The sequence below is a fragment of the Oncorhynchus kisutch genome, linkage group LG6 (assembly GCF_002021735.2).
Source record: "Oncorhynchus kisutch isolate 150728-3 linkage group LG6, Okis_V2, whole genome shotgun sequence".
Taxonomy (NCBI): domain Eukaryota; kingdom Metazoa; phylum Chordata; class Actinopteri; order Salmoniformes; family Salmonidae; genus Oncorhynchus; species Oncorhynchus kisutch.
The window spans coordinates 71,004,389-71,018,167 of NC_034179.2; the positions used below are offsets into that span (position 1 = coordinate 71,004,389).

The 13,779-nt window shown below is 40.8% G+C and overlaps 2 protein-coding genes across 4 annotated transcripts; one reads left to right on the top strand and one right to left on the bottom strand.

Annotated features, from left to right (window-relative positions):
* Positions 1 to 225: 225 nt before the first annotated feature.
* Positions 226 to 4,689, top strand: psmc3ip (PSMC3 interacting protein). Of its 2 annotated transcripts, none has more exons than XM_020486524.2 (8): positions 226 to 375; positions 585 to 685; positions 779 to 868; positions 3,329 to 3,440; positions 3,520 to 3,665; positions 3,750 to 3,803; positions 4,072 to 4,131; positions 4,296 to 4,689. In XM_020486524.2, exons 1-8 carry the CDS (start codon positions 354 to 356, stop codon positions 4,431 to 4,433), a joined length of 723 nt encoding a protein of 240 aa, XP_020342113.1. In that variant the 5' UTR covers positions 226 to 353; the 3' UTR covers positions 4,434 to 4,689. The 2 variants fall into 2 exon arrangements, with proteins under 2 accessions (XP_020342113.1, XP_020342114.1); XM_020486525.2 differs by having other exon boundaries at positions 252 to 375; positions 4,292 to 4,526.
* LOC109893338 (max-like protein X) lies at positions 4,481 to 13,417 on the bottom strand. 2 transcript variants are annotated; one of them, XM_020486523.2, is made up of 8 exons: positions 13,019 to 13,417; positions 11,248 to 11,284; positions 11,029 to 11,118; positions 10,588 to 10,697; positions 10,291 to 10,393; positions 9,982 to 10,081; positions 6,231 to 6,432; positions 4,481 to 5,925 (listed from the first exon to the last, which is right to left on the bottom strand). In XM_020486523.2, the coding sequence occupies exons 1-8, from the start codon at positions 13,058 to 13,060 to the stop codon at positions 5,869 to 5,871; spliced, it is 741 nt and encodes a 246-aa protein (XP_020342112.1). In that variant the 5' UTR covers positions 13,061 to 13,417; the 3' UTR covers positions 4,481 to 5,868. The 2 variants fall into 2 exon arrangements, with proteins under 2 accessions (XP_020342112.1, XP_031683202.1); XM_031827342.1 differs by having other exon boundaries at positions 4,571 to 5,925; positions 11,248 to 11,386; positions 13,019 to 13,329.
* Positions 13,418 to 13,779: the final 362 nt, after the last annotated feature.

Genomic DNA, 13,779 nt, shown 5'->3' on the forward strand with positions numbered 1-13,779 from the left:
CAGATCCAAAAACACAATTTTGACATCCTTTTGGTCCACTTGCCAGTGTTGCTGGTAGATTAAAAATAATAATACGTTTTCACTTGGGACTCCTTTTTGCCGACATTTGGCTGGCTGCTGGCGCTTATTTCATGCACTACTCGAGAGTCCATACATACTCAAGCTGTCCCAGGGCTGTGTTGCACAGAGGCGGAGGGTGACGAAAACAAGCTTTTGTTTTGATATGACGTATGTAAAGCCTGGACACCCACAATGCATCACGGCGCGCGAAACTCAAGATAGATAAATAGTTATTGCACCGCTAGCTAGCACAAGTTAGTTAGCGATAGCTTATAGCTCACAGAATAAAGAAAATGAGCAAAAAAGACAACGGAGGTATGAGTTTTCATATTTTTATTTTACCTGGTTGCTACATTGATTGCGTCTGGTATGTTGCCAAACACGACAGACGGTTTTCCTAACCGATTTAGCTAACGTTAGCCAAGTTAGAACCAGTACAGCAACCTAGCATACTGATCTGCACTGATAAATCCATACAACAGCTAGAAGTTATACAGGTCACTGTTTTGTGTTTTTATTGTCAGGTTTAACAGTCATATTTGCTTACCTGAACGAGAAGAACCGCCCTTACAGTGCCCAAGATGTCTTTAACAATTTACAGAAGCAGCACGGCCTGGGAAAGACGGTGAGAAAGGCTAAACTGTTCTGAGCCAGTGATACGATTTTCAGCATGTATAAATTCAAATGTATATTTGATTACTCATTCCTATCCTGGTAGGCTGTGGTTAAAGCCATGGAACAGTTGGCACTGGAAGGGAAGATCAAAGAGAAAACCTATGGGAAGCAAAAGATCTACTTTGCTGATCAGGTGATCCAGGCTGAGTATCAGAGCAGCACGTTAATGCGTACTGTATATGTTGATGGAAATATGTAGCCACTGCTGATCTGAATCTTTTCTGTTTTGGTAATTCGTTTTTTTCTCTCTCTTTGGTGCTATTTTCACAAGTATGTGGGGAATTTGTAAAAAAAAAAAAAAAAAAAAAAAAAAAAACTCAACTGTTTTCCAGTCTTCCATTCAATACCCTTCATTCATTTTGTTTGGAGACCTCTTTCACCACACAACCATTGATCCAACATAAGTTTACTGTGAAATTAGTACATTGGTTTGATCACCAAAACACAACATATTTTCTTATTTTAACATACTCCAATGGCAGAAAATGTAAGATGTTTCAAAATTGCCCTTTGAATGTAGTATGCTACAGTACTGTAAATTACAGTACACTGTTTTCACATTAGGCAATACACTTGTACTACCCATAAAAATTGATAATTTTCTATCCAAACCTCACATACAGTACCAGTCCAAAGTTTGAACACACCTACTTATTCAAGCGATTTTCTTTATTTTTAGTATTTTCTACAAACTATGAAACAACACATTGAATCAGGTAGTAACCAAAAAAGTGTTAAACATATTTGAGTTTCTTCAAAGTAGCTACCCTTTGCCTTGATGACAGCTTTGCACACTCTTGGCATTCTCTCAACCAGTTTCATGAGGAATGATTTTCCAACAGTCTTGAAGGAGTTCCCACGCTGAGCACTTTTTGGCTGTTTTTTCTTCACTCTGCAGTCCAACTCATTCCAAACCATCTCAATTGGGCTGAGGTCGGGTGATTGTGGAGGCCAGGTCATCTGATGCAGCACTCTATCAAACTCTTTCTTGGTCAAATAGCCCTTACACAGCCTGGAGGTCATTGTCCTATTGAAAAACAAATCATAGCCCCACTCAGAGCAAACCAGATGGGATGACATATCACTGCAGAATTCTGTGGTAGCCATGCTGGTTAAGTGTGCCTTGAATACTAAATAAATTACAGATGGTGTCAAAAGCAAAGCACCTCCACACCTGCATCATGGTGGGAACCACACATGTGGAGATCATCCATTCACCTACTCTGCGTCTCACAAAGACACAGCGGTTGGAACCAAAGATCTCACATTTGGACTCATCAGACCAAAGGACAGATTTCCACTGGTCTAATGTCAATTTCTTGTGTTTCTTGGCCCAAGCAAGTCTTCTTATTGGTGTCCTTTAGTAGTGGTTTCTTTGCAGCAATTCGACCATGAAGGCCTGATTCATGCGGTCTCCTCTGAACAGTTGATGTTGAGATGTCTGTTATTTGGCCTCTGTGAAGCATTTATTTGGGCTGCAATCTGAGGTGCAGTTTACTCATGAACTTATCCTCTTGCAGCAGAGGTAACTGGGTCTTCCTTTCCTGTGACGGTCCTCATGAGAGCCAGTTTCATCGTAGCGCCTTTTGGTTTTTGCGACTGCACTTGAAGAAACTTTCCAAGTTCTTGAAATGTTCTATATTGACTGACCTTCCTGTCTTAACGTAATGATGGACTGTCATTTCTCTTTGCTTATTTTAGCTGTCCTTGCCATTATATGGACTTGGTCTTTTACCAAATAGGCCTATCTTCTGTATACCCTGTATACCTACCTACCTTGTCACAACACCACTGGCTAAAACTCATTAAGAATGAAAGAAATTCCACAAATTATATTTAAAAGGCACACCTGTTAATTGAAATGCATTCCAGGTGACTACCTCATGAAGCTGGTTGATGATGCCAAGTGTGCAAAGCTGTCAAGGCAAAGGGTGGCTACTTTGAAGAATCTCATAAAATATATTATTTGGTTACTATTTGATTCCATATGTGTTATTTCATAGTTGTGATGTCTTCACTATTATTCCACATTGTAGAAAATAGTAAAAATTCAGAAAAACCCTTGAATGAGAAGGTGTGTCCAAACCTTAGACTGGTACTGTAGGTCTGGATTTAAATCATTGCATGCCTCATCCATGGCCTGAATGAGGGTGGTTCTCACATGGGGATGGTAAGCATACATCTTCCACCTGTGTTGTATTAAGTATAATCAAGTATTTCATAGTTTTGTACTTAAGTATTGTAGTGGTCCTGTACGTGGCTCAGTTCATAAGCGCGTGGCACTAACAGCAGAGTTGTGGGTTCGATTCCCACTGGGGACACATACCAAAATGTGTGGAGTTTTGTCACTTTGGATAAGTGTCTATGTAAACGTATATATTATGGCTATTACAGTTCTGTATTGGCCAATACAATTGTAGTAAAGCAGTGTGAAGTTTGATGAAAAAGTGACTGATATGTGTTATAGTCAATTGAAAATGTGTTAACTGCCTCTGATGATCTGTTTTGAACTAAGAGTTGTGAAAATTGCACCAAAGCAATTAAAAAACTAACCGGTAAAAGTAACTACCAGAATATATTTGACTGCCAACAGGCCCAGTTTGCAGAGGTGAGTGAGGCAGATCTGAAGGCCATCGACAGTCACATCTCTGACCTCAGCACACAGGTGCAGGCTATCTCTCAGGGCTGCAGACAGCTGGACACAGGTAGGGCTCCCCTCTTTGGCCCTATCAGCACCCTACCCACACACTGGACAATCTGACATACTCTTATCTCTGATTGCAGAGCTGAAGGAGCTCAACAGCTCCCTGACCACAGAGGAAATGATGTCAGAGATCAAGGAGCTGAAAGCAGAGTGTTCTGGTTACAGGGAGCACCTGGAGAAGATCAAGTCGGCGACCAATCATGTCACACCAGAGCAGAAGGAGATGGTATGGGTCACAATCAGACCTGGGTTCAAATACAAAACACTCCCCCCCCCCCCCATATACTGTGCTCATGCGTCTTTCCTTCAGGTTTACAAGGAGAGACATCTCTACGTGAAAGAGTGGAAGAAGAGGAAGAGACTGGTGATTTATTTATTTTAGGGCTCTATTCCAGCTGTATTGCTGAAGATTTACAGATTGTGTGATAAAATGTAAAGGTCATTCCCGATCAAGCAGACATGCACCATTTACCGTGAATGCAGTCTCCGCTAAACGCAGGAACATTGCCTTACGCGCTGTACTTCCGCAATTTGGATTGAATAGAGCCCTTACTTGATCAAAGCCATAAGAGTATTCGTGCCAGAGAAGGAAACCAGAACAAATAGTCAGATTCTGTCTCTGTTCCTCTCAGGCATCTGATATGATGGGTTCCATTTTGGAGGGATACCCCAAGACCAAGAAGCAATTTCTGGTAAGATGCTCTGCAAAACATACAGCTCTACAGTGACAGTTCTACACATCAATTCTATTGTTTTTATTTGGGAAACGAGATATTGTTCATCACCATGAGGCAGACAAATGTTAACTCTATTTGTCAACCTGAGATGTCAGCATCTTTGTGTTCTGTTTAGGAAGAAGTTGGTGTGGAGACTGATGAGGACTGTAAAGTTGCTATGCCAAGTACCTGACAATGTTGGAGGATCTTTGTTTACTTTTGACTTGAATGTCAATTCTGAGGGAGTATTATGCCATCAAAACTCATTTCAGGAGTAACTAATTACAATTTGTAAATTTGTAATGTTTTGTAATAAAATACCTTGTGCAGGTGTATACTTTAGTTTATTTTGCAATTAAAAATCATTCATATGAAATACTTTCATCAAATTCTTGTCCAAATCAGCAACAAAAAAAACGTAACAGTAGACCTGATTTATTGATGCCAGCACAAAGACTTGTCGTATAAAATCCCTTTTTAAAGTCTGGTGATTACACTGATTAAACATTCACATCGGTTAGGTTTACCAGAAGGTCCTGAAACATTTGGTACAAGTTCTCCTGAGCACATTGTCAAAATCAATCACCAAATTCTTCACATTACATTTTTACATGATTGACTGTTTGAGGCCAGGATTCAATCAGATCTGCAGCAACCTGCATCAGCCGACAAACACATTGCTTTTGTTTAGGTGGTGTAACTGTTGAAGCTGTCAAATTGTTAAGCGGCTGCTCTTGTGGTCGTTGTCATGAAACCACACCCGTCCTTATATCCCAGCCACCTTACAAGTTCAGAACAAGAAAGTGTCGGCTACATAGAAATTACATCGGGATTTCTCACAGTTCACTGTTATAATTTGTAACACTTCTGCAAGAGATTTCTACGAATGTGACTTGGTGCTGCATCCAATGGCAACGCCAGGAGCTTCTTGTAGATTTGACAGCTCTAACACCTTCATCGTAAATAATCATTTGTTCTTAACTTTTATTAAACTAGGCAAGTCAGTTAAATACATTTAATAAAACGCCGTTACACCTCCAACACCACCTAAACAAAAGTAATGATCAGCTATGCATTTACCACTAATCTGATTGAATCCTGGCCAGAGATTCTGTTTTAATACAGAACTATTTATGAATCACTATTCTACCGTATCTTTTTTTGCCAATAAAGATGAAAAGGCAAAAAGCTGCAGTAACAGACTTACAGATATGCTTGATTCTGTCACAGCATGGACACAACAGCAATCAATGATGAACATTTAACAATTCTCATACCATCACAACTTGTTTGAATAGAATATTTTAACTCACAACTCTTGGATTTGATTTGACCCGTTCAGAGCTTTATGCTGATTTGAACACTGGAACAAAACAAAAAACAGGTTTGGAATGGAACAATAAAAAATAAAAAAAAGTGGTTCCAACCCCTGATTTGTGGTGAATGTAAACATTAGGGAACGCAATAAAAAACCCTGATGTCTAAAACCACAGACAATGCTGGGCTGGATTTGACCTGACTAGACAGGAAACACCCAACCCTGCTGCAGACTGGTGGTGAGTTGAGTAAGCGTTAACAACTTAAATACTGCAGGCCAGGAGGGAACACGATAGACTGATATGTGAGGTCTCTACCAGACCCTGAGAACCCAGGGTAGGCCCCGGCTCCATCCCTGAGGGGAGATTCCTGTCCTGAGTTTACACCTTGGCTGCATTAATACAGCTGGCTGTTGAGCTGCCGGAGAACTCCCACCACAAACTCACGCAATGACTGGGAAGGAAAAGAGGACAAATATGGATTACCTTACACAGCTGTCAACTCAACATAGTCAGTCATCCATCCTCAGAGCAAGACAGGGTGGCTGGCATGTCAATTATAGCCTACAGTGGTGATAGTTTTGACCTGTTGGAGTCAGACGGAAGTCCAAAATACCATCCTTGAGTAGAAAATACACCAAAATGCCATGATTATCACATAAAGACCATTACCTTAAATAAAACCTTACATGATTTGGTGCGTCATCCATCCACCAGCAGCGAGAATCCCCCAGCAGTACCGTATATTGAGTGTCCTACCTGAGGCTTGCAGTGCTCCTCGATCCAGCTGAAGACGCAGGCGGACAGCTCCTGGAAGCTGGCCACAGACACAGACCTGCTGAAGGACTGGAACAGGGAGTCCATGATGCTCTGAAACACGCTGAACTTGACATGGTCCGACACCTGCTCCTCCCCCTGCTGAGGGTTGTTCTGGTGGGCCTTCACTATGTGCTCATAGTTCCTACAACACACAGGTTAAACACATATTATAAACCGGGTAGTTTGGGTACTGGATGCTAATTGGCTGAAACAGAATTCCAGCCGTGTGTATATATGACAATATACCATGGGTTTGACGCAATAAATATTTCTTGCTATATTCATGTTGTTGACCGGTTTATAATAGCAATAAGGCACCTTAGTGGTTTATGGCATGCAGCCAATACAGTGCTTTCAGAAAGTTATGATACTTCACCATGACTTCAATTTTGTTGTGTTACAGCCTGAATTTAAAATAGATTAAATTGATATAGATAATGATAATGATATAGATAATGATTAACAACCAATTAGACAGTGCAAATATTGTACAATCCAGGTGTGCAAAGCTGTTTAGAGACTTACCCAGAAAGACTCACAGCTGTAATAGCTGCCAAAGGTGATTCTAACATATTGTCTCAGGGGTGTGAATACTTAAGTAAATTAGACATGTCTGTATTTAATTTTCAATAAATTTGCTAAACCTTCAACAATTTTTTTTTCGCTTTGCTGTTTTAGGGTACTGTGTTTAGATGGGTGAATTTTTTAAATATATATATATATATATATATATATATACACACACACACACACACACCTACTCCTTCCTGGGTTTTAAGTGTTTTCTACATTGTAGAATAATAGTGAAGACATCAAAACTATGAAATTACACATATGGAATCATGTAGTAACCAAAAACGTTTTAAACAAATAAAAATATATTTTATATTTGACATTCTTCAAAGTAGCCACCCTTTGTCTTGACAGCTTTGCATTCTCTCAACCAACTTCATGAGGTAGTCACCTGGAATGCATTTCAATTAAAAACAGGTTGCCTTGCTAAAAGTGAATTTGTGGATTTTTTCCCCTTGTTAATAGATTTGAGCCAATCAGTTGTGTTGTGACAAGATAGGGGTGGTATACAGAAGATAGCCCTATTGGGTAAAAGACCAAGTCCATATTATGGCAAGAACAGCTCAAATAAGAAAAGAGAAACAACAGTCCATCATTACTTTAAGACATGAAGGTCAGTCAATACGGACAATTTTAAGAAAGTTCCAGGTGCAGTCGCAAAAACCATCAAGCGCTATGATAAAACGCTCTCTCATGAGGACCGCCACAGGAAAGGAAGACACAGAGTAACCACTGCTGCAGAGAATAAGTTCATTAGAGACTTACCAGCCTCAGACATTGCAGCCCAAATAAATGCTTCCGAGTTCAAGTGACAGACACAACTGTTCAGAGGAGACTGCGTGAATCAGGCCTTCATGATCAAATTGCTGGAAAGAAACCACTGCTAAAGGACACCAATAAGAAGAGACTTGCTTGGGCCAAGAAACATGAGCAATGGACATTAGACCGGTGGAAATCTGTCCTTTGTCTGATGAGTCCAAATTTGAGATTTTTGGTTTGTGAGACACAGAGTAGGTGAACGGTTAACCTCCGCAATGTGTGATTCCCACCATGGAGGAGCCGGTGTGATGGTGCTTTGCTGGTGACACTGATTTATTTAGAATTCAAGGCACACTTAACCAGCATGGCTACCACAGCATTCTGCAGCGATACACCATCCCATCTGGTTTGCGTTGGTGGACTATCACTTGTTTTTCAACAGGACAATGACCCAACACACCTCCAGGCTGTGGAAGGGCTATTTGACCAAGAAGGAGAGTGATGGAGTGCTGCATCAGATGACATGGCCTCCACAATCACCCAACCTCAACCCAATTGAGACGGTTCGGGATGAGTTGGACCGCAGAGATAAGCAAAAGCAGCCAACAAGTGCTCAGCATATGGCTACTTTGAGGAATCTAAATAATATTTAGATTTGTTTAACACTTTTTTGGTTACTGCTTTCTCATAGTTTTGATGTCTCCACTATTATCCTTAAATAAGTAGGTGTGTCCAAACTTGACTGGTACTATATAATTTAATCCATCTTGAATTCAGGTTCTAACACAACAAACTATGGAATAAATCAAAGGGTACAAGTACTTTCTGAAGACACTGTATACCACGAAGGGCTGGATCCAGGCACTGTGCCACACCTCCTCAGGCCTTATTGTTTAAGTAACCTGTTCAACTACAGCTGACCATTTCTAACCAGGTTTCCATCCAACTTTTTATGTGTGTAAAGTACATGTCGGATAAAAAAGTTTTTTTTAAGTCACGACAGGCTTGATTGAAACAGAAAGTGTCGGTAAGCTTTCCAAAATGCAGACAAAACACAATACGCCAGACAAGGTGGGATCTTTGTGTCTAAAATTGATTATGTCAGTGGAAAAGCTTTTAATGAGCAAACATCAATATAATAACCATCATATCGAAGTAAACTTGTCACGCGATGACGTGTGGTCGTCCCACTATAACGCATTGGGAAAGTATGCCGTTTATTACACTACAGATTAATGAACTTCACAGGGTGGTGAAAGTGCAAGTTGATGAGCCTGATGCTCCTTTCCAATTAATATCCAGCTGCCGTTTGACAAAGCTGCCATGAAGGCTAAACCCTCACTGTATCTGCGAGCTGTTGGCTAGAGACCACTGCCAATACCTGAGTGGAACCTCACTAACAATTTATTTGGAGAAACCCATCAGTAGAGTTGAAAATGTGATGGAAACCCATTTAACTTGTATTTTCTATTCAGTTCAATCGGAATTTTACCTCAAAGGTGTTTGTATGTGCACTACGTCATCACGCACAGCCTTTTATCCGCAACAAGTTTATATGGTGGAAAAACATCTCTGGTGGGAAAATGTGCATAGTTTATTTGCATGAAATGGATGGAAACCTAGCTACTGACCGTGCTAATATATTTACACAACTATGATAGCACATATTCAAGGCTCTACAGTGCGACCATTTTACTCGCATATGCACATAAATGTAATCTAATTTAGGCACACCAGTGCACCTAGAAAAATGTAGGATTTTAGCTTTAAAACCTCATTTTTCATTATGCTCTTAAAATTTCTGTGTGCACTTACATTTTTCAACTTAGGCGCACACGTGCTCCTTGTAAAAAAAAAAAGAAAAAAAATGTGGTCAGCATAGAACCCTGATGCTGTCAAATAATAACATAAATGACTGCACAATTCAAAACTTATAAAATGAGGCTTCTGTGTCTCTTCAGGAAAATAAATGGATTAGACAGCAGTTCAAGCCATTCAGATGTTCCTGTATGAGGGGCCTCCCTCCGCAGTAAAACGCTCTGAGGGTCATGTCCCAATTGTTGTTTGGGTAAAACCAACCCCGTTGACTGCTCTCCTGGACTTATCTCTGCTGGAGCAGAGCGTGGGCTGAGGCATTTCCCCCTCTGATAAGGCCCGTCTGCCAGGCCTGACCTGAAATAGCCTATGCGATCCACCATGAACCCACATGCATGAGTTATCAGGTAAATGAAACCTAACTTATACATATTTAATCTATCACAGCTAATATCTTTAATATTCACCCTGCAGCTCTCCCTCTCTGCTTTGACACTTTACAGTATCACACTGTAGTAACAGATTTATTGGGCTGGCGACTAACGTTTTCATGATCTTCAGTGCCATCACTTCCTTTCTCAGCATAGACATGTCCTCCTCCTGCTTCTTCTTCTCCTTGTGCAGAAACTGGATGTAGTCGATAGCTGCAGCAGGAGGCACAGAAACAACCAGTCAGGGATTTCTGGACTTAAAGCATTTCTATCAGGGAGGAAAACTGCAGCTTAGGGTGGGATCCTTTATAAATATTTATAGTATGTTGACATTATAAAAAGGCTGGCTGGAATGCCAATTTGCAGTAATAAAATGTACAGTTCTGGTTGAGAAGTACAATGATCTATATAGAATACTGTACTTTTCTGCAGCACTGTGGCCTTGCTGATCTTCTGTGTCCCCACGGCAAACTCAGACTGCTGCTGGCAGGTGGGCACTATGGACTGGAGATCATCATAACCTTTCTGTGGAGTCAAACATACACGACAAACAGATTTTAGAATTTACAAAAGTATTACATTTGGACACCTAAGAAACCTCTTAATTTATTGGAAGAGATCAGAGTCTCCCAATCCTTTATATTTTTCAACCTTCTCACAACTACCCTCCTCCCAATGATCTACACTCCTGTTGTTCCGCTCCCCATCGGAGGCCAAACCTTGATAGCATCCCGTCGTTTCTGCTCGGCCTGTGTGTGTGCCTGTCTCCTCCGGTCTTTGTAGGACTCCTTGTATGTGGTCTCATGCCTGTAGTCACTGTCTTCATCATCTACAGTGAGGAGAGGAAGAGCAGGTGTTTCAGTCTACCTCCCTAGGGCTCAAGGCCGACATCAAGCTAGAATAAAGCACAGGACAACGCCCAACCAAACTAGGTCACTTGGAAATGCAATAGAAAAAAAACAAGAAAGAATAGAGTGTGAGTGAGAGTTGGGGTAGGGAGTAAGACAATGAATAAAATAGTCGTTTCTGAATCAGGACACAAAATATGCAGCTTTGCCTCACATACACAAACCGTTTAGTCATCCAGTACACACACCACGTCGCCGATTAAAAATATTCCCTAACACATGTTGTCGAAACATAAATGACAAACACAGTACCTGTATTTGGTACTGATGAGGCACTTGTGGACCCAATGCTGTTAGCCCTGGAGACCACAGTATCCTTCCTTGCATTCTCAGCAAAGAAACCTTAATGGAGAACATGAAGAGCTCAGACATCATTCAATTACTAATCAACAGTTACCCACAGGACTGGTAGCCTACTAGCTATAGAATGTACGTTTTGGTAGAACAATTAGGACAAAGGATACTACTCACTGGGATCAAATCCGTTGTCACTGAAAGACCCGTCGTTCTGTTCAGTCATGGCAGGTGTTGACAGGAGAGAATAAGACAGTGGATAAGGAGGTGAGAACAGGCTCTTTCCCGTCTCACTCAATGGGCAGATGCGATTATGCTGAACCACAGGGAACCGGTGACATGAACGGGTAAAAGCAGTGAAGGAGCTCCCTTCTCAAATGGAACAGTAATCTGTGCTGCTTGGTCATGTCAACAAGGCAGCATTGATGCATTGTCCAGAAACATAATTCTCTTTCCTATAAATTATTTTCAAATATGTTCGAATTGTCAAACTAGTTTTTATTGGGAAGGCAGATAAAATGATTTTTATTTAAATCAAAAGCAATCACTTTTGCATGTGGAAACAGAATCCTTCTATACTTTTCAGCCGACTTCTGCCGCATTCACGTGCTAGTCTGAATTAGGAAACTCGATAATGTCAGACTTGCTACCTGGTTTTAGTTCAAAACGTGCCGCGTTCAACAAGTTAGCAATTCAGACATTTTCGAGTTTCCTAGTTCCGATTAGCTGAAAAGTAGAGTAGGATTCTAGACTTCGCCGTGGACTTTGCACAGGGCACCGGTTCAGAAACTGATTCAATCAACTTTCACTTTAATCGAATCCCCAGACAAACACAGCAATATGCATAAAACATAATCCATTGACAGTAGTCCTGGGGTGTAATCATTTGTCCAAACAGTTATGTTCTGCAACTAAAACGAGTTTTTATTGGTCAAATACAGGTAGGTTCCTCCCAGTTTCGTTTGCTTCTGTTTAAGAAACATAATCAGCGGAATGAATACACCACTGATTTGATTCATGTAAGCAGAATGTCTAAAATTATACAGTTTTGAATATACTTAAGTATCAAAAGTAAAATGATAAATGATTTCAAAATTCCTCATATTTAGCTAACTAGACCGCACCATGTTCTTTACTGATAGTCAGGGCCAAACGCAAACACTCAGACATCTTTACAAATGAGGCATGTGTGTTTAGTGAGTCCGCCAGATCGGATACAGTAGGGATAAACAAGGATGTTCTCCTGATACGTGCGTCAATTTCACAATTTTCTGTTCTGCTAAGCATTCAAAATGTAACTTGTACTTTTGGGTGTCAGAAAAGATGTATGGAGTACAAAGTACATTACTTTCTTTATGGATGTAGTAAAGTAAAAAAGTTGTCAAGTACAGATGCCCCCCCAAAACTACTTAAGTAGTACTTTAAAGTATGTTTACACCACTGCTAGGTGGCAGCTAGTTACTAGTAGCCCCTACGCGGCCAGTGCAGACAAGGCTGAAATAGGGCAAGTATTCTTGACAAAAACATGTACACAACCTCTGCAAACATGCGTTGCGTACATGTACATCGTGACGTGTACGTAAACTGTACACACCAACAGCGTTTTGTAAAGTTTATTTAGTAACTTAACTGTGGATATATAATGGGAGTACCATTTGCAGAATTAAACACTGTCAATCCAGACAAATTCCCCCGTCTGGTCCACTAGGACTAAGCTACAAGCTGGCCAACTAGCCAGCAGTTGACCAAAACAGAACCGTAACGAAAGGGGAAGAAGCTTGAAAAGAGTCAAACAAAAGCGCTAGTACCTAGCTAGCTACCTGTTAGCTAGCTAACACACGCAAAGTGTAACAAATTACAAACACTGTATTCTTGCTACGAACATATGGCAGTGTCATACACCGCGTATTTGTCCTCACGTCTCATTTGTCTAAACTAGCAAACTTACTTTGTTCCAGTGATCCTCCGGCGATGCTGTAGGATCCGTCATCTTGGAATCAGCAGCTGTTCGAGAGCGTCATGCGGTGGAAAAACAATTTAGAGAACGGGAACTACGCCCTCTGCTGGTTCACACAGTATGACATACGGCCTCAAATAAATTCAAGAACGTGAGCATGTTTATAGGACATAGGGATCTATTGCCGCGTTCAAAACAACGGGGAACTCGGTCAAATCATGATGTCAGTGATCTTAGGGTCGGAAAGTCGAATATATAGAAAGATGCCCGGGTTCCAAAGTTGGATTTCCGTATTGGATGACCGTTCAAATCGATTTTCCCACTCGGAGATTTTTTTTCTCTCAGAGTTCCCAGTTGTTTTGAACGTACTCATGTCGGAAGTCGGAGAATTTCCCGTTTTCTGAACGCGGCATATGGCTGCGTTTACACAGGCAGGCCAATTCTGATATTGCTTTCACTAATTGGACCAATCAGATCAGCCCTGAAAAATATCTGATGTGATGAAAATCTGATGTAATTGGCCAAAATATCAGAATTGGGCTGCCTGTCTGAACGCAGTCATAGGCTCCTCATATCTGGAAGTAGGCTTGCTGCCGTTTTTTTTTTTTTTTTTACCAGTAACTGATTTTGCTCTGCAACACTGGTGAGTGGCCAGTCAGTGACATTAATCAATTAGGTCTGGTAGAAAGTGTCTACTAAGACCTTGTTGGTGTTCTGATTGTCAGCAATTGATTCACCACCACATGGTAACA